This window comes from Protopterus annectens, chromosome 1.part0 (assembly GCF_019279795.1).
Source record: "Protopterus annectens isolate FY-2018-M chromosome 1.part0, PAN1.0, whole genome shotgun sequence".
Lineage (NCBI taxonomy): Eukaryota > Metazoa > Chordata > Ceratodontiformes > Protopteridae > Protopterus > Protopterus annectens.
Window position 1 is genome coordinate 949771549 of NC_056725.1, and position 24006 is coordinate 949795554.

At 40.4% G+C, this 24006-nt stretch overlaps 1 protein-coding gene across 13 annotated transcripts in view; it reads left to right on the top strand.

Moving 5' to 3' along the window:
• The window catches only part of LAMA2 (laminin subunit alpha 2), a 4753606-nt gene that overhangs the window by 4321741 nt on the left and 407859 nt on the right, over window positions 1–24006 (top strand). For all 13 annotated transcript variants that reach the window (XM_044064325.1, XM_044064371.1, XM_044064344.1 and 10 more), the window contains one exon: window positions 19467–19646. In XM_044064325.1, coding sequence (XP_043920260.1) covers window positions 19467–19646 — 180 coding nt within the window. The remainder of the gene's footprint in view (window positions 1–19466; window positions 19647–24006) is intronic.

Below are 24006 nucleotides of genomic sequence, written 5' to 3' on the forward strand. Positions count from 1 at the left end.
CAATCACCAGCAACTGAATGTCTATGCCAGGAAAGTGCCCCTCCCCCCACACACACACACACACTCCAGCATCTCTTCCCCTTTCACAAAATCTGACTGTCAGTACCATTGTTTGTCATCAGATTAGGCTTGCCACCCCTCCGTTTTTTTTCCGGACTATCAGGAAATCAAACCGATTCTCTGGTAGTCCGGAAAACACTGTACAAACTCCGGTATTCTGTTTCAAAAAGGAAACAGACTATCGGAGTTTGTAAATCGGCTGATTTACTATGCTTTTTTTACAGAAAAGCATAGCAAATCAGCCAAAAGCAGACGGCGGGAACGAAAAAAGAGGGTGTTCCCGTTGATCGGCTGATTTACTATGCTTTTTTTACAGAAAAGCATAGCAAATCAGCCAAAAGGAGGCGGCGGGAAACAAAAAAAGAGGGCGTTCCCATTGAGTGATGCTGTCGTGACATCACAAAATAGGCAGTATGTTGGCGGGAGAGGGGGTGGGGCGGGTGGGGTTACTGGTGACGCGAGGGGCGTGGCGTGGCTCCGGTTTTAGTCGTGAACGAAGGTGGCAACCCTACATCAGATAGTTTTAGACAAATGGGTTTTAAAGGAGATTCTGCAGAAGTAATGGATGGAATCCTACCCTGCCCCTTTCACACAGGAAGGGACATTTATTCCATATGTTTCTGGTCCCAGAGAACAAGCAATCTTGTAGACCAGTCTTGGTTTCACAATCTCTTTGTGAATATTCCAGAATTCAGGCTCTTGATCCTCCAATCTGTGTTAACCTTACCCCCAGACCACCATGTTACAATAACCTTAGATCTAAAGAATACCTGCCATCACACTCCCATACCATACAGCTTCAAGAGGTACCTAAAATGTGTGTTTTTGGGTCACATTATGAATTCTCTGCATTACCCTTGGGATATCTACTGTATCAAGAGTGTTTACAAAATATGTAGCCCCAGTGGCGGCCCACTGCAGACTGCAGGGTATCCACATTTTTCCTTGTTTAAACAAGTTATTTATCTGTGCATAGTCTTTACCCAGATGCCAGGGGTCCTTAACAAAAGTTACTTCTCTTCTAATTCATCTTGTATTCCAGATACATTTGCAAAAATCCTCCCTTACTTCATCACTCAGGATTGTGTCTCTGGGGGGCCTTATACACTGTCATGTAAAAAGCCTTTCCAACTCAAGATGAAGTGGAATTTTATCAATGTGTTCTTGAACTTTATATCATACTTTTGTTAGAGAATTTCTCAAGATATTTGGTCTTAATGGTTTCTATGATCCCCAAGATAGAACTGGCCAGTTTATTTATTTATTTATTTGCTTTGGTTTACTGGGAAAGTCCATCTGGGAACTGAAATGCCCATTTTGAGTGGAAGGGCAGGGACTTTAAAACAAGGATAGAAATACATTTTTGACAATTCAAAAGAAAACTTTCAACAAACATTATTTAAAAAGTATTTCAAACAAACGGTCAACAAACATTATTTACGAAGTACATCAGATTAAGAAAATAAATGTTTTTCATGATACTGTGAGCAGAATCAGAAATACTACATTAATACACACTCGTTTATTAGTTGCAAAGTGATACTTTAGGACAGATTTGAATTGCTGCAGGTTGCAGGACAAGACACCCATCTCTGTGAACCTTGGCTATGGATGATTGTCACTGTTGAGGTGACACCCCAAGCCCATGTGCAAAAATGTGAAAAAGGGGTTGTGCATGGATGGATTTAAAACCCTGTTGTGGTTTGGAAGTTTGTTCCATACCTTGGAGATGGTAACATTGAATAGCAGATCATCGTAATAGTTATTAGATTTATTAGCACAAGTTATTTTAAGTTCTGAAGATTTTAGGGTTCTATTTGGTACATGCCATTAGATGAGATTTGACTGTGGGGGTATTTTAACTGGATGGTGAAGTATTTTATGTGCTGTGAATAACTGGAAAGGTGATGTGCTGAGAAGTGCAAGCCAGTTGAGGGTACTGCATTGGTGTGAGCAATCTGGGATGCTGCAGGCAAATTTGCTAATTTTGTAGTAGATGTTTTCTGGTTTGGGTTTGATGGAAGAGTTGAGTTTTGTGAATATTGTTGAGGCATATGGAAGGATAGGAAGGTTAAGGGAGGTGGCAGCTATTTTTTTTTTTACTAGGATCACTTAGCAGGTGATTTGCTGTGTAAAGAGAGCCTAGTTTGCAGGGTGTCTTTTTGACTGAAGTGTCAGCATCCAGATCATATTATAACATGTTATCAGATATGTCCTAATAATTTTGAGTTAGTGATATTTTCAATTTTTGTGTTGTTTGAGGAGATACTATTAAGGTCAGTGTTGTTTTGATTTATGTTTTTATGAAGGAATATGATTGGTTCGGTTTTATTGAGGTTTAACAGCAACTGAGATTTATTCAGCCAGTTTTCTATAGAAGGGAGAGCTTCTTGTTTGATGGATTCTAAGGTGGGAAGATTTGGGGATGAACAATCTAAAGCTGAGTCATCAGCATGTTGTATTATAGTGATGAGTTTTGATTATTTGTGAATGTTGCTAATGAAGATATTGAAAAGTGTTGGTCCAAGTATGGCGCCTTAGCAGACTCCTGTAGTGATTGGAAGGAAGGTAGATGGGGATTCCTTCCATTTTACAGACTGAGTATGATTGTTTAGCTAGCTGGTGATCCAGCTAATTGAGGGAGACGTGACTGTGAGGCCTATAAGATTTAGTTTTTGTGATATAAGACCATGTCAAAGGCATTTGACAAGTCCACAGAAAGGGAGGATACAAAATTGCCCGAGTTTTTACTTTTATTAATGGTATCTAGGAAATGTAGCAGAGCAGTTTCGTTGCTGTAGTAGGATCGAAAGCCATGTTTGGTAGGAGAAAGTAATTAGATATTGAGTAGAAAGGATAGGAGTTGCTGATGTATGCATTTTAAAGTACTTTAGAGAGAAGAGGAAGTACTGCTATAGGGCAATAGTTTGACATTTCAGTAGATATGCCATCTTTGTGTAATAGAATTATGAAGAAAGCTTTCCATAGGGCTGGGGTGTAGTATTAATTAGGATAGCTACACGGTAGCAAATGGTGTCAGCGACTATACTGAAGTATTCAGATAGCAAGTTGTTAGGAGCTACTATTGTGTGTTTCAGTTTTTTAATGTAATTTTTGATGGTGTTTGGATAGTTGTTAGTTTTAGTTGAGATGTGAAGCAATGGTCGGGGGATTAGGTGGGTGGATATTGGTCGTTATTGTTTGAGTTAAGTAAAGTACTGAACATGAAGTCTTTGTTGAATTTCTCTGCAGTGTTCCTGTTAGTTTTAGATAAGAAGAGATTTGAAGTGGGTTTTCTGCATAATTTTAGAGGTTGTTTAAATTTTACCAAAATCTGCTTTTTTGTATGTGTGGTCTAGTTTGTGGAAAGGTTCTTTTTATAATAATAAACTTGCATCTTTGTGCAGTTTCTGAGCCGCCAATATGAATTTAGGTAGGATTAGGTCCTAGTTTTGTTGCATTATTGCTTCTGAGTTTTTTAGTTTGATGGGTTAGCAATGGGGCAGAATTTATTATCACTCATGTTAAGTTGTCAATCTCGCCTTCATTCTTGCTTGATGGGTTCGGAGCCGATCCCTCGGCTCCGACTCGGCACTTGCTAAGCTCGAGAGTCACTTTTACCAGCTCGAGGCAGCCCCATATCCCATGATGCAAGGCGGTAAGTACCCAGATCTCGTTTGCCGCTTCGCTTATGAGGTCCTCCTTTTACCAGCTCCTGGTAAGTGATTCACTTTTTTGATATTTAAGCCCCTTTTTGTAAAAAAACCCTTAATTGTTAGTTATAAGTTAATTATTTACATTTTCTGACAGAAAATCCCTGTCTCTTCTAATTTTTTTTAGTCAAACTTTACCCATCCCATCCCCTCCCTGTTAGGGTGTGTGTGTTTGTTATAGGAATACCTTTTGGTATTTTATTTAAGTTAATTTTTTGACTGGTGTGTGTGTGTGTGTTTTGTAAAGCACCATGTCAAAGGAGAGGGTCTCAGGTTTTAAGAAGTGTGACTCGTGCTGTCAGAAGATGTCTCTGACAGACGGTCACACTTCTTGCCTGTATTGCTTGGGACCTCTTCACCTGCAGGACTCCTGTGCTATTTGTCATTCCTTCAGCCAGAGAGTCCTGCAGGAAAGACGCAACAAGCTGATACTTAGGGGCCTTCTTAAGCCGGAGGGCTCTCCGGCTAAGTCGGCTCCATCAAAATCAGCTAAATCTTCCAAGGCCCAGGCTTCTGTGTCTAAGCCTGCGGCCTCGGCCCGACTTCGTTCAGTCGAGATCGGCTCTGGCTGGAGCCGATTCTGGCTTAACAGCCTTCGCACCGATGGCTATCGGTGCCAAATCTGCATCGACCACTTCGGTGTCGGCTCCGATCGGTTCCGACACCCATGTGGCACAGGCATCGGTGTCGGCTCCGATCGGCTCCGACACTGTTACTTTGGTGGCTGTATCGGCTCCGGCTGGAGCCGATACATCGAGGCTTCCTGTCGGCTCCGATAAGTCTTCGGCTCCGACAGGATCTATAATATTGGTTCCGATGGCTCATTCCAGGAAGAGGTCGAGGTCTCCTTCCTTGGAGCCGATACTTTCGGCTCCGGCTTCACCTCTTCTTTCAGAACGGAGCCATCGGAGCCGATCTTCAAGGTCATCCAGACTGTCAGACCATGACCTAGAGAGAGTGGTCAGCAGATTACTTAAGTCACAGGTACTGGCCCAAATGTTACATAGTCCGTCTCAACAGACAACTGTTGGTCCACACCCCATTACAGTTCCTCCTTCAACTCTACCCCAGAGTTTGGAGTTGGAGTCTTCGGGAATGGTTACTGCTACGGCTGGAGGACGGATACCCCCTTCTGTTCCTTCAGCCTCTACTCTTATCTCCTCTTCGAGACCTTCCTTAGAGGGATTCGGTGGTCGGGCTTCCATGGTCTCCTCTGAGGGGGTGAGTGGCATCGGACCCTTGTCCGAGCCCGCTCTTCCCCTTGGAGCCTCGGCCTTGGTGAGCTCGGCTCCGACATCTGCCTCGGAGGCTTCCCTTTCGGTGGTCCCTGGAGTTCCTAGTTCTTCGGAACGGGTTCTCTCGGACCTGCCTGGGAGGGGAGCATTCGAGGTGATGAAGAGTGTGCTGGCCACTGGTATCAGTCAGCAGTCTGTTCCCTTAGCTCCTCCCTCTATAGTACCTGTTGACATCTCTGCCACTTCTCTTGCTACAGGACCCAGAGATCCTCCGCCTCAGGTTTCCCCATTGGGAATTTCCCCCTCTTCCGAGGATTCTCCTGATGTTTCGGGAGATCCTCCTAGGAAGAGGACTTGTAAGAGGAAACATGTAGACTCCCCCGAGTCTGTCACTTCGGATACTGACTTTGATGAGTCAGAGGGATCCCCTAGATCCCCCTCTGAGGATGTCTCCTTCTCAGACATCCTAGAACTCCTTAAACAGAGGGAAACTGGCCCACCAACAATCCCTCTGAGGATGAGTCAGTATACCTAGAGGCGTTTGGATCTCGGCCCTCCACCTCCTGGGTGTCTCCGCCTTCGACCCCTTATGCAGGTTATTGCACGAAGGCGTGGGCAGCTCCTGACTCTGTAGAGCCAGTCCCTAGGAGGCCTTCAAAATTTATCACTGCCCCGTGTGACAAGCAATTCCTCACTAAGGGTGTCCCTGCTGATGCCATGGTGGTGGCTGCGGCCACCAAAAGGAACTTGCAGATCCTTCCGTGCCGTCCATCCTCCTAATAAGGACTCTAGGACCATGGATAGGTACGGTAAGCGGATGTTTTCCTCAGTGACCTTTGCTATGCGTTCGCTGAATTACCTATGTCACTTCACCAGACTCCAGAGGGATATCCTTAAGGAGCTGGGCGAAGTAGTTCAGGATCCTACAGCTGCCGGGGCTCAAGAAAAAATTGCTTCGCAGCTAGGAACCCTCAATTCCATTGCAAACTCCTCCATGCGGCTAATATCTTATGCTGCTGATGGAGCGAGTAGAGCCGCAGGTACAGGTGTGGCTCTTAGACGCCAAGCCTGGATGCGGCTATGTGATTTTGCGGATCCCTTTAAGGCGTCCTTCACAAATTCTCCCTTTGATGGGTCAGCTTTGTTTGGCCCTCAGGTGAAGGAAACCTTGACCAGGTGCGAACAGGACGGCAAGACTCTTTCTGCTGTAGGAGTCCGTTTTTCCACCCCTTCTAGACCTTATCCCAAAGGACAGAAAGGTGGGAAAATGTGGTTCCGTAAATCCCAAGGAGTCACGCCGGATTCACGTGGTCAGTTTACCCCTAGAGGCAGAGGGGGTAACAACAACAGACGCCGCTCTAGAGGCAGAGGGGGTCCGAAAAACCAGGGAAACAGAGAGCCTCTCTCTGACAAGCCCTTTCAGCATCCCTGAGATGTTGCCCGGCTGTCCCTCCTTGGAGGCAGTCGGGGGAAGATTATCACTGTACCCAGAAGCCTGGCTTTCCCTCACTCAAGACAGATGGGTACAGTCGATCATATCCAAGGGTTACATAATTCCTTTCGAGGAAAGTCCTTGCCCTCAAATTCCCTTCCAGATGTACCACCCGGTCTAAGGGAAATTGCAGAGTTAGAAGTCTCAAAACTACTGCAAAAAAGAGCCATTCAGCCAGTTACAACAGACCATTCAGAGCCCGGAATCTACTCAAGGTTCTTTTTGGTCCCCAAAAAGACGGGAGACTGGAGACCAATATTGGATCTCAGCAGACTCAACAAGTCTGTCAGGAAGACAAGATTCCGAATGGTCACTCTTCAGTCAATTCTGTCCTTCTTACAGAAGGACAACTGGATGTGCTCAATAGATCTTCAGGATGCGTACTATCACATCAAAATTCACAGACGCTCCAGGAGATTTCTCCGCTTTCAGCTGGGGTCCAGTCATTTCCAGTTCAGAGCCCTGCCCTTTGGTCTCACTACAGCCCCCAGAGTGTTCACCAAATGCATGGCAGTGGTCACGGCTCACCTGAGACGTCAAGGATTCCAGGTGTTTCCGTATCTCGACGACTGGCTCCTGTCAGCCACCACCAGGCATCAGCTTATACAAGCCAGGGATTACACAATAAACCTTTGTTCTCATTTGGGCATCTCGATCAACTTCGAAAAGTCATTCTTATCGCCCTGCCAGTCTATTACCTTCATAGGCGCAAACTTAAACACTGTTCGGATGTCAGCTACCCTTACAGATCAAAGAGTTTCAGACATTCAGAGTCATGTCAGGATCATTCTGGCCAACAAGAAAGTACAGGCCAGAATGGTTCTAAAGGTATTAGGTCTCATGGCTGCGGCCATTACTCTTCTTCCCCTGGCTCGATTCTACATGCGCCTTCTTCAGTGGATGCTGTTCACACAATGGTCATACCAACAACTTCCAATGCGTCACCAGATTCTGGTGACACAGACATGCAAAGAGCATCTTGCTTGGTGGATCACATCTCCTCAGGTTCACCAAGGCAGGTACTTTGTACCCCCATCCCCGATAGCCACTGTCACCACGGATGCCTCCCTGATCGGGTGGGGGGGGTCATTATCAGGGCAGGATGGTTCATGGGACGTGGCAGCCGTTCGAGTACCATCTGCACATAAATGTCCTGGAGATGAGAGCAGTGCTTTTAACGTTGCAAGCCCTCAACGACTTTCTTCCCGTAGGGACAATTGCAGTCCACACAGACAACATGTCTGTAGTTTGGTATATCAACAAACAGGGCGGAACCAAGTCCTACCCCTTGTGTCGAGAAGCGCTCAGACTATGGCAATGGGCGATCTCCTCTCATCGGTTTCTGGTAGCAACGCATATCCCTGGGAAAACCAACATTGTAGCGGACAGATTGAGCAGAGCTATTCTCATGCCTCACGAGTGGTCTCTCAAGCAATCTATAGCGGAAGAGATTTTTCTGGAATGGGGTCGTCCATGTTGCGATCTTTTGCTACTCCCCAAAACAGCAAATGTCCAGACTTCTTCTGCCTCTTCCCTCCATCAGGCCATCCCCCCAGAGATGCTCTGACCCAGGATTGGCCCCAGGGACTTTTTTATGCCTTCCCTCCATTTCCTCTGATCCCTCAGGTTATCCAGAAAGCTACCGTTTTGAGAGCCAAATTGATTCTCATTGCCCCTTACTGGCCTCGACAAGTTTGGTTCCCGTTCCTCCATCATCACCTTTTGGTGCAGCCGTGGCATCTGGACCCAGTGCCAGATCTTCTGATTCACCAATCGGGTCAGCTGCACCGGTCAATCCCTTCTCTCAACCTCACAGCATGGTTGCTCCACTTCCTTCCTTAGCCAGGCTTCCTTTGATCTCTAACCCAGTTAGAGACATCATAGTAGCTTCGCTAAAATCCTCTACCAGGAGGATTTATACAAGCAAATGGAAACGTTTCTCTTATTGGGCTAAGGCCAAGAATATTGATCCTTTACTGCCCTGTTCAGGCAGTCCTGGACTTCTTAGCAGAGATTTTTCATGCAGGCTCCTCTTCTTCCACAGTCAGAGTTCAATTGGCTGCTATTTCCAATTTTCATGTCGGGATAGCAGATCATAATATTATGTCCCATAGGCTCTGCAGGGCCTTCTTGAAAGGAATTTTCCTACTAAAGCCTCCAATCAGGAATCCTCCTCCTCAGTGGGATCTAAATTTAGTGCTGACATCCTTGATTCTTCCCCTTCGAGCCAGCTGTTTCTTGTTCCTGAAATATCTTTCTTGGAAAACTTTATTCCTAGTGGCTATTACATCGGCCAGGAGGGTGTCTGAACTTCATGCTCTTCGGTTCGACCCCCTATTTGGTTTTTCACAAAGACAGAGTATCTTTGAGAACTAACCCAACCTTTTGCCTAAGGTCGCTTCAAAGAACAATTTGAATCAATCCATTGATCTCCTGTATTTTTCCCCAACTATTCAGATAGAGCTGAACAAAAGCTACATTATCTTGATGTCCACCGTCAACTTAGATATTATTTGGACAGAACAAAAAAATTTAGAAAATCCGATCAACTTTTTGTTTCCTATGCGGATAATAAAAAAGGCCTTCCTGTTTCTAAAGTGACTTTGTCTAGATGGCTTTCTTCGGTCATCTCTGAAATTTATCTGCTCAGGGGAAAACAGCTGTGCTCAAAACCTAAAGCACATTCAACTAGGAGCTTAGCTACTTCTACAGCTTTTCAAGCTAGACTTCCTTTAGACACTATTTGTGCAGCGGCCACTTGGGCCACTCCTCACACTTTTGTTTCCCATTACAAATTGGACTTGGCCTCCAGGGACAGAGCCAGTTTTGGCTCTACAGTCCTCAAGAGTTTGTTCCATTGAGCCACCCAGGATAGAGGTGCTAGGGACGCGGTGCCATCAAGCAAGAATGAAGGCGAGATTGACAACTTAACATTAAGAAGTTATGTACCTACCATAATGTTCCATGTTAGTTGTCTTCTCTCGCCTTCTTTCTTGACCCTCCCTCCTTCCCCCTGGCCTGGACAGACCTTGTTATAAGAAACTGTTATGCTGAAGACCATTCAACCTGGTCCTTCTTCCATCTGTAAGTTTTCTTTCTTCCTTTGGGAAGTATTTTATGCTTGGTGCTATTGCCCTTTGTCATCAAACGAGATCTGGGTACTTACCGCCTTGCATCATGGGATATGGGGCTGCCTCGAGCTGGTAAAAGTGACTCTCGAGCTTAGCAAGTGCCGAGTCGGAGCCGAGGGATCGGCTCCGAACCCATCAAGCAAGAAAGAAGGCGAGAGAAGACAACTAACATGGAACGTTATGGTAGGTACATAACTTCTTATTTTGTCTCCTTGGGGCTTTTTGATTTTGCATGTTTAAGAAGGGGTTACTGAAGTGACAGACAACTTCATCTAGAGGCAGTTATTTGAAGGATTCCCATTCACATTAAGTATGTCAATAAGTAAGGATTATTAAATATGGATTTAATGGATTAAGTGTGTTATTAAATATGGATTACATATGAGAAAAATTCAGTGGTACCTCAAGAACATGAAGACCCAACATTCTCACCCCTTAGAATTTCAAGTTCCAGTTTTGGACTTTGTAAAGTCAGAACTAAAGTGATGGAGGGATCAGTTGGCTCTCAATCCAGGACTCCCATTTTCTCAATCTACCCCAACGTAATCTGTACAGAGAAACTCCTCAGATTTTACATGGGGAGCAGTCTCAATGTAGGTAAAAGTGAACGGACTGTGCAACAACTCAGACAGGTCAAAGCACATCAGTATCAAAGAAATGCTGGCTGTAATTCCTGCCATAAATGTTTTATATTAATCTTAGAGTTCAGGTCCTCTTCAGGTTATTACAAAAAACACCATGGTAATGTGGTACATCGACAAACAAGAAGGCATCATATCATACCCACTGTGCAGTGATAGCTTAGGAGTTAGCTCTACAGCACTCCATAATCCTTCAGGCTTCTTGCATACCATCAGAACAAAACATTGTGCCAGACAAGCACAGCAGATCCTGGACAGACTATCACAAGCATAAACTCAACAGATGTCTTCCAGGAATTGATACAGATGTGGGGAACACCTTATGTAGATCTGTTTGCTTTCTTTCAAAACAGACAACTAGACAAATTCTCTTCCAAAAATCCTTGCAACCAAATATGGAGAACAGATGCTCTGTCATTCACCTCATCAGGGATGTTTCTCTAGGCTTGTTCAGCCTTTCCAATGATTTCCAGGGTAGTTATGAAAATTCAGAAACAATTCCTACAAATCATTGTGGTGACTTCCGTTTTGGCCCAGGTAAAACTGGTCCTCCTTTCTTATGGAATTAGCTAAGGGAAATTACCGCAAGCCTCCTCACAGACTGGATCTACTCACACAAGACAAGGGGGGTTTGATACACGCTGACATCAGTCAACTTCAGTTGACTGTCTGGATAATTCAATTTCGATAACCATTTAATTACCTTATTCATGAAGATGTGCAGCAGGTACTGAAGCAGGTAAGAAAGTTTGCTATTAGAAAGTTATATATTAGCAAAGGAAAAGATTTCCTATTTTGGTGCATAGCCAATAACCAGGGTCCCATCAAAGATTTTGCACCTCTAGTAGTTAAATATTTGTGTGAGCTGTTATCCTCTGGACTCTGTTATGCCTCCAAAAAGGTTTATCTAGCAGCCACTTCAACATGTCTGTACATGGTTCCCCTGCTTTCTACTCTGTTTGTTGTTTTGAAAGGAGTTTTGCATGAAACACACTTGTAAATGGACTCCTCCCACTTGGGATCTCAGTGTTGTGCTAGAGAAACTGACTATGTTGCCATTTGAACCTGTCTCCTTGTCTGATTTAAGGTTCATTACTTGGAAAACTGTCCTTCTCACTGCTCTGATATCTACAAGAGGAGTATCTGAGTTGCAAGCTGTTACGGTGGGGGATCCAATCTGTTTTTCATTTGCATAGGAAAACTTTATGAGCTAACCTCACATTCTTGCCTAAGGTAGTTGCAGAATTCACTTTGAATCAAGCCATCACTTCTTCCAGTTTTCTACCAGATCCTAAACCAAAGGGTAAAAAGTTACACAGAACAGAAAACCATTCAGTAAAAACTGCAGGAAAAAAAAAACAGCAACACTAGAGTTTTCACTGTGTGATGCATGTCCACAGCTAATGGGTTTGGCTTTATTTGTTTGATTGTAACCATAAAGACATAAAAAGTAAAAAAAGTCATGGGCATTCAGAAGCCATGTGGTTGAAACACTTGATGTCCTAATAAGTCATCATTTGCATATATCTCATGGGCATCCGTTATAGAAGGTTTAAGGTATCACACAGTGAAAACACTAGTTAAGAACAAGGGAGAAGAAATTTGTCATACCATGAATGTGCTTAGGTAACCTAGAAAGTTAACCAGCTATTTACTTCCAACTCTGGGTTTTAGAAAGGTCAACCCATGCCTAAACAGACTATTTGTAGATAGTTATCCTTTGCAGTTTTGCTTTGGTACTCCCTCCCAGCTACAACTGTTAATTGTTTTTGTAGCTTTTATTCAGTCAAGATGAGTTTCTCTTTTTCTACACTTATGGGCAAGAAAGTCCTGAAGATTGTTTGTCACTCTGGCTACTTTTATATTTCCCTGCAAAAGAACATAGCCTATAGGGTGGCTAGTTGATATATAAGTAAGTGCAAGTTACAGAACTCTTCTTTATCAGAGCCCCACTTTCTTTATCGGAGCCCCACTTGACCCAGTCACACTGCAGCCAGATGCCAAAATACCTTTGGACACAATCTAATTGGATTAATATAGTTCAGTATATGTATGAGTAACTTTACTACATGGTATATAATAGTACTAAACGGGTTGCAGAAAATGGTGTACCTGTGCAAACTGTTAAGTTTTAAAGGTTTTTGAATAGAATCATGAATGCATTTCATATGAATCAGGCTGTTGTGCCATTCTTCACTATGCACATCCCTGACACTATGGTTACTTGTGATTCATATAGGGGGATATGTTTGGGTCTCCAGTCACAGCCAGCTTATTATATGGTGGAGACGTAGATGCCAAGAAATTTACCTCGAGACCAAAGATTTAGATGTGAAACTTCCCATCCATGTTGAGAATGCATAATAAAAAATTATGACTCATTACCCAGTCATAATTCATGAGTTTTATCTACTCCATATGCTACCAGTTACAAAAAAAGGAAAAGTACAAGAATGCCCATGCACCTGACACACACATGCACACACACTTAGATACATCTGTATGTTTCTTTAATCCTAACTCTAACCCCAAACAGCTACACATTCACACACACACACAAGCTTGTGCATGTGCACAAACAAAAACTAAACACAACACACATATATCCCTTTTCATTGCTTTTATTCTAACTCTAACCTATAAACGCTCTCTATCTCTCTCTCTCACACGTGCGTGTGCACACACACACACACACACACATACACACACACAATTATCCTCAGTGCCAATATTTTTGTAACAAATAAAAATTTCAACATTACTAACCACTACCACTTTTCCTACATTCGATAATTCATTATTCAGCTATTCTGACATTCAAAAACCAAAACAATTCAACTATATTTACCACCAAAATGTTGAACGATTAAATGAATCTGTGATTAAACATGCTGTACTCCATCAGCATTACATTTATGTATATGTACATGCAAATATATGTATGTTTACATATATATATATATATATATATATATAGAGAGAGAGAGAGAGAGAGAGTTTACTGTTGCCATTCCAAATCTGCTTTGGTCAACCATTTAGAATGTTGACCCGAAATGCTAAATCCAGAATGCTGAAAAGGAAACCAAGGCGAAAATGAATGCTTCGACAACCATGGTTCAATGTATTCGACATAGCGAGAGGTGATGTCAGTTACCCATGCTATGCACATTAACGTACCGTTACACTCTACAGTCAATGGTACGTTAATGCTACTGTTTTGCAGGGGGGGCTGGCTGCCCCCCCTGCAACCCCCACACCCACTGCACATTAAATATACCTACAGTGAGGAAATGGGCTAATTCCCTTTCCCCACTAAGTTGCAATCTCCCAACATGTTTAATCAGGAATGATAGAGTGTAACGTCACTCTATCATTTAAAAGTGATCTCTTTTGGTTCAATTCACTGCCATTTTGAAAACAGTGATTCAACCATGTGTCACTCAATACCTTGCACTTCATAAATGTCATAGTAAACCTAGATACACACGCATATATATATATATATATATATATATATATATATATATATATATATATGTATATATGTATGTATATCTATATATATAAATATACATATATATATATATATATATATATATATATATATAGATAGATAGATAGATATATATATATATATATATATATATATATATATATATATATATATATATATAGAGATATATATATAGATATATATGCGTCTACTTGTACTTCTAAATTTCAAACTTTCAAAACATCAACTTTCTTATAGTTAAGACCATAAGATCAATGTTTTGAAAGTTCTAAACTGAATTAAAAAAATAAAATTAAAACAAAAATTTTTTTTTTTTTTTCATTTTTGCAAGGGAGCATGCCCCCTCCTACCCCCCACATCCATTGCTAATTAAATTTACCAACTCCGAGATTGCAGTACAGCTAAGAAAATGGTAATTATACCATGACCCCCCCAAAACGTGCACGCTGATTGGCCAGCGTGCCCGTTGTAAATCGAGTTATACTAATGGAAAAAGGTCCGGTCGCCCGGACTTTTTTCCATTAGTATAACTCGTTTTTTTAAAACACTGTCTCGCTATGTTAAATGGGTTTAACATAGCGAGACAGCTTTAAAATAAGCAACGTCTCCGTTGCTTATTTTAAAGCTGTCTCGCTATGTTAAACCCATTTAACATAGCGAGACAGTGTTTTAAAAAAAAGCAACGGAGAAAGCTAGATCTCCGTTGTTTTTTTTTAGTGTCTCGCTATGTTAAATGAGTTTAACATAGCGAGACAGCTTTAAAATAAGCAACGGAGATCTTGCTTTCTCCGTTGCTTTTGCCCACAGCTCTGATGTACTGCACAGGCACGCAGTACATCAGAACTGCCGCGGATGCAGACATCTGTGGAAGGGCAGTAAACAGGCATTATACTATGCCATTATTTAAGAAAAGTAATAGTTTATTTTCTTAAATAATGTCATGGTATAATAGCAATAACCCAATTCTGGGTGTGGGTAATGCTAAATTTACCCATGGTTGGCTTTGTTTGGTCCCTCGGGCTTCGCCCTCGGGACCAAACCACGCCAACCGTGGGTAAATTTAGCATTACCCACACCCAGGCGTGGGTTATTGCTGTAATATACCATTCCGAGCTGTACAGTGATCTCCATTTACGCGGTTCAAACTAACAAAACTTTGATCTTATGGTCTCGACTATAAGAAAGTCGACATTTTGAAAGTTTGAGATTTAGAAGTAGACCCATACACATATATGCCTGCATGTGTGTGTGTTTTAGGTTTTCTCATTGCATGCATTCATTGTATGTTGAAATTATAAGAATATCTGCTGGTATTGAGTTGAATTACATAATGGATGCATTTTACAAGACTGGCTGTTACATAATTTTCCCCCTTCTTATTGGTTGTATAGACCTGGAAATAGTTTATTTAAGCTCTAGATTATGGCGACACACCCCTGATGTGGGGGTGCAAATATAAAAGTTGTTTCCTGACTGTTTTTTGGTGATTGCAAATGTAACCTGCTGATTTACGTTTGTGATCACTTTAGTTAAATTATTAGTTTAATTGAAGTTTAGTTGAGCATCACCACTGATTAGGCTGTTTGATGTTTTTACTTTCAAACAATCTCACCTGAGATTATGCATTTATTATATACTCATATGTGCATATATATGTATAGAGAAAGAGAGAGAGAGAGAGACATTTACATAAATAAAGAGTGGAATGAGGAAAAAAAAGCACTTCGCAATGGATGGTTAGGATCACTTTGGACAATTCCAAAGTGGTGCCCGGTCAACAAATGTAAAATAAAATAAAATAAATAAATGTAAAATAAAAAATTCATGCATCTGTACTGTAAAATGACACCAGGGAGAGCTTTTTACTGTTCATTGCAATTAGAGTCTATTATAATAATGTTATTAATAACATTATTTTGTTAATGTTATTAACATTATTATAATAATGTTATTAATGTCCAATAATTATATAATATTATGTAATATAGTAAAGATGTACTTAATAAATATTTGTGTATAGGCTCATAGGTAAGTACTAGGCAATCATTCAATAGACCATTACAAAACTATTTTATTTGGAAGCAAATACAACCGTATCTGCTTAGATGTAATGAATACCTGTGTGTCTTAGTGTTTACAGTATAAGTTAAGGTTCCACCAAAAGATAAACCCCCATGACACCATATATGGTTGTCCAGTAGGTTGCCTTATCTCTAGCTCATACCTACCTTCAGCACAGACACTGACAAGCATAGCTCTCAACCCTCCATCTCCAAACTGAAGAACACTACCTCTTTTAATGTGTGACAAATGGGCAAAATGTGGATCACTTACTAACAGCTTACTAACAACTTCACCTAGGAAGATCATAAGATGGTTAAAATGTGTTAGTTTTACATATCAAAACGTATCTTGATGAATTAATATGATTCTACCCTCTAGCATGGATATCAGTAAAAAAAAAATGGGTTCCTATTGGAACATCGAATTTTCAATTGTTTGAATCACTTAAGGTCGACCTTAAATGATGGAACAATTGAAAATTTGAAATTGTCAAAATAGACAAATAAAAAAAAAAAGTAAAGGGTGTAGGCAAGGGGGCAAGCCCCCATGCACCCCCCATACCCCCCACTACTTAAATATACCAACTCCAAGATCGCACTACAGTGTAGGAAAGGGAGATCTTCCCTTTTTGCACCATAGTGCATTAAAGTGCAATCTCAGAGTTGGTATATTTAAGTAGCGGGGAGTGTGGGGGGTGCAGGGGGCTTTAATCTGTCAGGGTACATTTTGTTTGTTTTATTTATTTATTTTTAATTTGAAAGTTACAGAACTTTGATCATATGGTGTCGACCATACAGTATTCAGAGTTCCGTAACTTCGATTTTGTAATAGGTAATGAAAAAAAATACCTAACACTGAATGGTTGACAGATACTTTCAATGTGGAACTTTGAGGAACATGAATGTTTCAGGACCTCAAATAAGGAACGTTCCTCGTAATGAGGTACACTTGAGAGGTGTGCTGACAAGTCGTAATGGCATCTTCTCCCAGAGAGGAACAAGCTACTTATTGATAGGATGTATGAGGATGAAATTATGATCATTAGGAAGGCAATGGGTATGACAAACCTGAGATTACTTTTGTAAGAGACTCAAGAACAGATATAATGTGAAAGATCAAGAGTAAGGTAAGAATAAGGGACTTCAAGCAACTGCGCTGCTTGATGTAAAAGACTTCAGAGTTGTTTGAGGTAGGGAGCTAGTAATACAAAACTCAGGATTTTGTTTTGCAGAATTCCAAATGGTAGATTTATGTGTAACAAATACTGGTTTGAGCAGAGAACTTCCTTTTCAACCTTAAACATTAATACCTCCTTGACAAGATCCTGTCTGTTATCAAGAATTAGAAATCTGCTTATGTAGTAACAGACACTGATGTGTGAATAGAGCTACTTCAACAGCAGAGGGATAGAATGATTCATATTTTGGGAGTTCAGGTATTTGAAAGTATCCATTCTTATAAATGTTATGTTATTGCATCTAGAGGTGTGCCAGATGAGGGAACATTGACTGAAGCATAGGAGGAAAGACTAAGATCGTGCATCTATTTTTTATAAATCTGACACTAAAATAAGATGAAGTCCTTATCAGCATTATTGCTAAAGTCATCGGTCATTTTTAGGAAGGTAGACATGTAAGGACCTACTAAAGTATGCCAGTAATAGAGTTAGATGACATATCTAATAGCTGGATTTTATACTTTTGAATTTCTTTTAGTTGATGAGTATATTAACTTGTTGTTAGTAGACATATTGGGAGTTAGGCCAGGATATCTTCAACATGCATTCTCAAAAAGTCTGAGTTGCTCAAAGAAAAAGTTAAAATCTATGTAATGTTACCCAAAATCCTGCTGCTGTAACACAAAAAGTTGCAATTTGACAAATCTTCCTTTACCTTTGTTTTGTTTTTTTTTTCCTTTAAAACAGGAGTATTTGTCTTGGTCAGAGAAGCTTGGTAAAAAAGTGCTTCAGAGCTGTATTGCTATGTGGTACCAGACAGATGAGGCTGTAGCTGTCAGAGAAACAGAGTAGCTATGGCAGGGAAACCAGTGATGAGAATAGCAATTAGCAATGGCTGTTTGTGCCTTTTCTGAACCCAGAATAACATACAGTGTGAAGTTCACGTACTAATTCAGCCAGTACCCCAGCTGTTAGTACCTGTGTCACATCATACCTTATCTGTTGAAAGGACCAGCTCAGGATGATACTATAATTGTATCTGCATGATACATTATCAGTCTTTGTGATAATCTTTGTAAAACTGCTATCAGAAATGTTGAATGAGGAAACTGACTATTGCAGTCAAATTTCTTGTTAGCTGCAAGGTTATGAACTCAGTGTGAGAACATATAAGCCAGTGAACCAGTTAAACTATGAACCTACTTGCCCCCAAGTCTACCTCTTCACTGACTTTCCAGCTTGTCTTTCTGGATGACTCTGCTCTGTTGTCTAGTAGCAGTTCTTGATTCTCTGCATCCTAAAAGAGCATCTTTCAATATGCAGTGCAGTTCTATATAATACATTGTCCACTGAGCCGAGTCAAAAAACACACCAGATTGACTTTGCAACCTTTTATTGTGTAGAAGTCAAGGACAACTAATAATGATGCTATAAATAATTCACATGCATCATATCAGCCAATAACATCAAGCCATCACTTCAAGCCGGTCGGCGTAAACCCGCCTGTTCCAGCTGCCACTTCAGAGAAGAAATGGGTGCGTATTCCTAGCTTACTCAGATCTGGTGGCAAACCCATTTAACTCATACTTACAAGCCACATACCTCTTGATGCGGCCACCCTCAAATCTGGGTCCCACTTGAGAGTTGAGGCTACTGAACACAAGGGAGGGTGAAGGAATAAGGCCGCCTACTGACCCTGCATAGAGAGTTTGGAGGGAGGGTCGATGTGTTTGCTGATGGATTCTGGCAAGCAGGAACAGAAACACTCCCTTAACTAGGGAGTGCGTGCCTGCACCCCCCCACCCGATGATGACTTGTGGCTCGCTGTTACAAAAGTAATTGTCGTTAATTTCTTCCATTCTAGTAAACTTGGCATATCCTTTTTCTAAATTTTCATCAGGGCAGATAAATGCTGAACTGTTTACTAATATTCATTACATGAATATGCGTTTGCTAACATATTTTTCTCTAAATGTTGATCCCCTGTTTTCCACAATGTATATTGGACTCAGCATCACTGTGACCACAGTTGTTCATGTAAGCGTTGTTAACATCCCACTCTCAATCCATCTCTTGTTTTCAGGTAGTCCAGCAGTGTATAATAAAAAAATTAATTGTCTGCAGTAGTGGTAGTAGTGTGACACAGTTTGGGATTATAGCCATTTTTCAACATTTTGTTGCCTGACAACCAGACATATTGGTAGTATATCCCATGCAGTTTTCTCTAGTCTGGTGTGAGTAGTACTTATGTATTTTTCAGAGTAAATATCTTTATTTAAATACCAGGGTGAGGGAGAGCAATTAGCCTCTGTTAGTAGGAAGTTCAAATTTTGTTACTTGAAGATTCCTGGATAAAATATTTCTGTAATGAAGATACCAGTGATTTTAGATTGTGGGACTTGATGTTACATATTCTGATTTGTTGCTTTGTCCCAACAGGAAAACCTTCAGTGTCAAAGTGGATGAAGGGAAAATGTTAACACAAACTCTACCAAATGACCAACCAATTAATGTCAAAAAACTTTTTGTTGGAGGCATTCCATCTAATTTCCAGGCTCTGAATATCCCAAAACTCCCCCCCTTTGAGGGGTGCATTTGGAATTTGGTAATCGATTCAAAGTAAGTAAAGTGGTTCTGCTTTATTCTTGCTACAGTCTGCACTTGTGTGTATGCATTCTTCCCTTCAACATATTCTGTTTTATGACAATGGAAACACCGTGTTAATGGGGACTACATGTTAAAGGTTGCATTGGATAGTTTCCAGGAAAACTCCATGTTTAAAGAAAAGAGTGCTTGCAACCTTCTTTTCTTTACAATTACAGGTTTATTTTAAGTAATAATTTAAAACATTGATGTTTAAAGCTTCCACCAAATTTAACAGGTTGTCAATTATCTAATTACTTTGCAGCTCTTTACACGTACAGTTTAGCATAATTAACACTTTTCATAACAATGATGTAATTATCTCCAGCTGATAGATTAATGTTAGTAAAAGACCGATGGAAGCAATTCAGTTAGGCATACCTATGAGTCATCACTGACTGTCCCATTGTGTGTGTTTACTGCAAGGATATTGTATTGCAGTGAGATTCATCACCATGTAACATATTGTGAGAGCCAGTGGTATGCTTTTTGTTTCTTTTTTCCCCATTTCTTCACTGTGGTGCAATTATGGCATTGGTATGTATAGTTTCATGGGGTATGGGGGGCATGCTCCTCACATCAGGGTTGCAAGGTGCTTGCCCCCTGCAAAAAAAATGTTTTTCTCTTTTTATAGGTTTTTCAACTCACCATTTTCAAAATTGTGCTTTCAATAAATAGTGAGCTGAAAAAGGTATTGTAGTTTAAAATGTAAACCATTTGGTTAATTTTCTGCATTAAATGGTATTTTTTTTTTAAGTGTTTTGTCTTAATACTTGTAATTTCTTTTTTCAACAAAAGAGGGTTTGAAAGCATTCTGTTAAGAAAAGCACTCTCCTTAATATCTTCAAATCAAACTTAAATAAAAAGAATGGAAACCTCAATTTTAACTCAGGCCTTGCCCCCCGTGTCCCTTATGGTAGATGAATAACTAGTTGGGAATGCAAGACGAAATGCAATCACTAGGCTTCAGAATACTTCACTAGTCCTAGTCGATTGCCTAGTAGCAGTCTATGAACCTGTGAACTTAAGCATCATTTTCACCCTAGCAGAGTTCTCAAGTATGGACTATTACATGCAAATACAGTTTCCCTACTGTCTTCCTTCGAAAAGTGCGAGACCCATAATTTTGAGTCCCAGAACTTTGAAGAATAGTCATATTTAAAAAGAAACAGACTATGTTTCAAGACATGTTATAGCACCTCTAACGTGCTGCTGGGTTGGCTCCTCCCCTTTGCACATTGCAATGTGGGAGATTCTTACTCCACACCCTGCTTTTAACATGAAGTAACACCAATATTGCAACTGTTGTACTCCACAGTAGAGTGAGTATTCTAAGATAAAGTAATGTCATACTTAGTTTATATACCCCATGCTCACATTTGCATAATAGTTACTGTCCTCAGAATTTCAGCAGATATGTCACATTATTGTCATCTACTATGTGCATAGCTCTCAACCTTGCATCTATGAAATGAGGAAAACTAGCCCTCATAATGTGGGACAAATGGGCAAAATGTGGAACATATACTAACAGCTTACTAACAACTTCAACTAGGAGGTTCATAGGATGGTTAAATATGCTGTTTTACTTATAAAAAAAAAATATTTAATTAATAACATTCTTTTCTATTTACCATGGATATCCGTTAAAAAATTCCTAACTCTGAATGTGTGACAGAGCCCTTCAATATGGAACTTTGAGAAACATGAACTTTTTATGACCACAAATGAAGTATGCTCCTAGTAATGAGGTACGTTTGAGAGTTATGGCAATATGTATTGATGCCATAATCTGCATGTGGTCCTCATGAACTGAACAGTACCAATGTGCTCCTGTGCTCTGGCATGTGATGGCATGCTTTGTGTAGATGGCTGCACAGTGAGTGCTGCATCAGTACCACGGCCAGTACCTATAGGGCTTAAACTTGCTGCATATCAAAGCCTTAACTATAAATAGATACCAGTTTACTATCCCTAACATGTTGTATACATAACTAAAATTTTAATGGTCACTTTCTTGACTAAGACTGATATATTATATAGATTTTATTAAAAAAAAAACTGCAAGAAAGACCAGCCATGTTAGAGTCTTCATTATATATAACCTTAAAACTCTTGTAGTGGATGCCCATGAGGTATATTCAAATGATCCCTTAAGTACATTTAAGTATTTCAGCTATATGGCTTCCAAATGCCCATGACTTTCTATTTTTTACTCTCTAAATCTCAATGGATATATTTTAGGCCAATAAAGCGAAACCCTACTAGCTGTAGATATATATGTTTAGGCCCTTTTTTACCTCATTATTACAGCATAAGTGGATTGTTTAGATATACTTTTGAAGTATAGCACTTACACCAAGTATATTATTTTATTTATTTACTTACATTATGTATTTATTTTGGAGATATTCAGAAACATTTAGTCCATAGTGTTTCAGAGGCACCGGTAGAATATATAAAGGCTAATAGACAAATTAGTTTAATCACATATCAAATGATGAAAGGAACGGTAGTGGAGTGATTCAGAGATCTATAAAATCAGTACTATGCATTGTTACATTCATTCATTCATTCTGAGCACCATTAATCTATGATATACAGGATCTATACTCACACTAATATGTTGATGCCAGAAGCTGTACCTGAATGATAAATGTCAGTGGTCCCTTATCACCCTCTGCTATGTACAAGAGTCTATCCACACCTAGGAATTTTGCAGTTATCAGCTTCACAGATCTTACACTGGTTCCTTCTCATGATGCTTCAGATTATGGAAGAGCATTTATAGTTTTCACAGATAGCCGAGAAGAGAACCCACACAGTATGTCAGCATTTTACTTCATAACTCATTTTCCTGAGGTGACTGAAGCCATTGCCTATACCCACATTGCCATCAAGGCCCCACCTGCTCACACACTGTCCAATACATCAACTGGAAGGGCTTCCACTCGCTCAACAGCCAGGTGGTATGCAATGCACAGGGTATCATATACAATGAGTCTGTGTGCCACCCAAGCAATTACCATGATTCCCATATCTGGCACCCATGTGACCTCTACTAGTATTTCATATGGGATATCTTCCTATATGTCATCTTAGTTGGTGGGTGCACACATGAGCAGATGTAATGGCCAGTGTATAAAGCTCCCATTAAAGAAAGCAAATAAGTCATTTATAATGAAGTACACTGTTGTGTGTTGCAGGTTAATCTGGATATCTGTTGGAACAATTAATGATGACTCCTTTTTGAATCCTGCCAGGCCATGACTGGGATGAGATGGCTTACAGCACTACACATTTTCAGGCAAAGAACTTTGTTGAACATGTCGCTGGACTTCAAAGGGAATGATCCCACTGATGGGATACATCTGACAGTGCACTGCAGTATGCACCTGAAACCTCCAGAATATGTATGCCATTTATCCAGAAATACCTTCCATGTAGTGGAAGCCTTTCACCATCAGTGTCCTTGCAACATTTTGTGGGCATATGAACCTATATTTATGCATGGGGCATAATGCTTTTCAGGAAGGCCTCTGAAAGTTGATTGTGGTTAGGGCATTAACTGTTGTCATTATCTTGTTTTAGCAATATAGTGTGGTCATAGGCAGTATACACATCTGCATTGCATATCATAAAGACAGTCAGTTATTTCCTTGTCTCTTCACTTCCAGTCCAGTTACTTGTGAATGGAAAGCAATGTATACTGCTGTAGGGCACAATGTCACTGTTGTCTGCCTCATGTCTCCTTCTAGAGGTTATGCATCCTTTCAATTATAAATAGAGACAGCTCATGGAAATAGGCATATTTAGAGTATTAACACAACCACTATTTCATGTATTTATCAACTTGGTATGGGAAGTCAGACATGTTTGAACTGCACACAATCTCTTATGCACACAACTATCTCATGGCAAACTAAATTGCATAACAGCACCACAACAAATTATTCATGTGGAGCAAGCATTAGGGGCATTTTCTCTGCTGCTTTCAAATCAGGTGAACCTCAGTGTCCCACTTTTTTTTCTGTGCACCACTACTTTGTGCTACCCTGTATATAATTAGAACCTTTTTCATATTGTATATTGTATTACAAATGCCTAATACTTCATATATGGCAGTTAATGGTTTTCTAAATATTATTCCAATGCAATATATGGAAAAATGCCATTTTTGCTGTTATTTTTATGTGTGTATTCCGACATCTTTCCATGTTAACTTGCAGCCCTGGTCAAGGCTAAAAATGGTGTACTGGGCCAGCACACTTACCACCTAACAAATAAGTACAAGTCATGTATATATAAATGTATCATTACATGCTAAAGCTTTTCT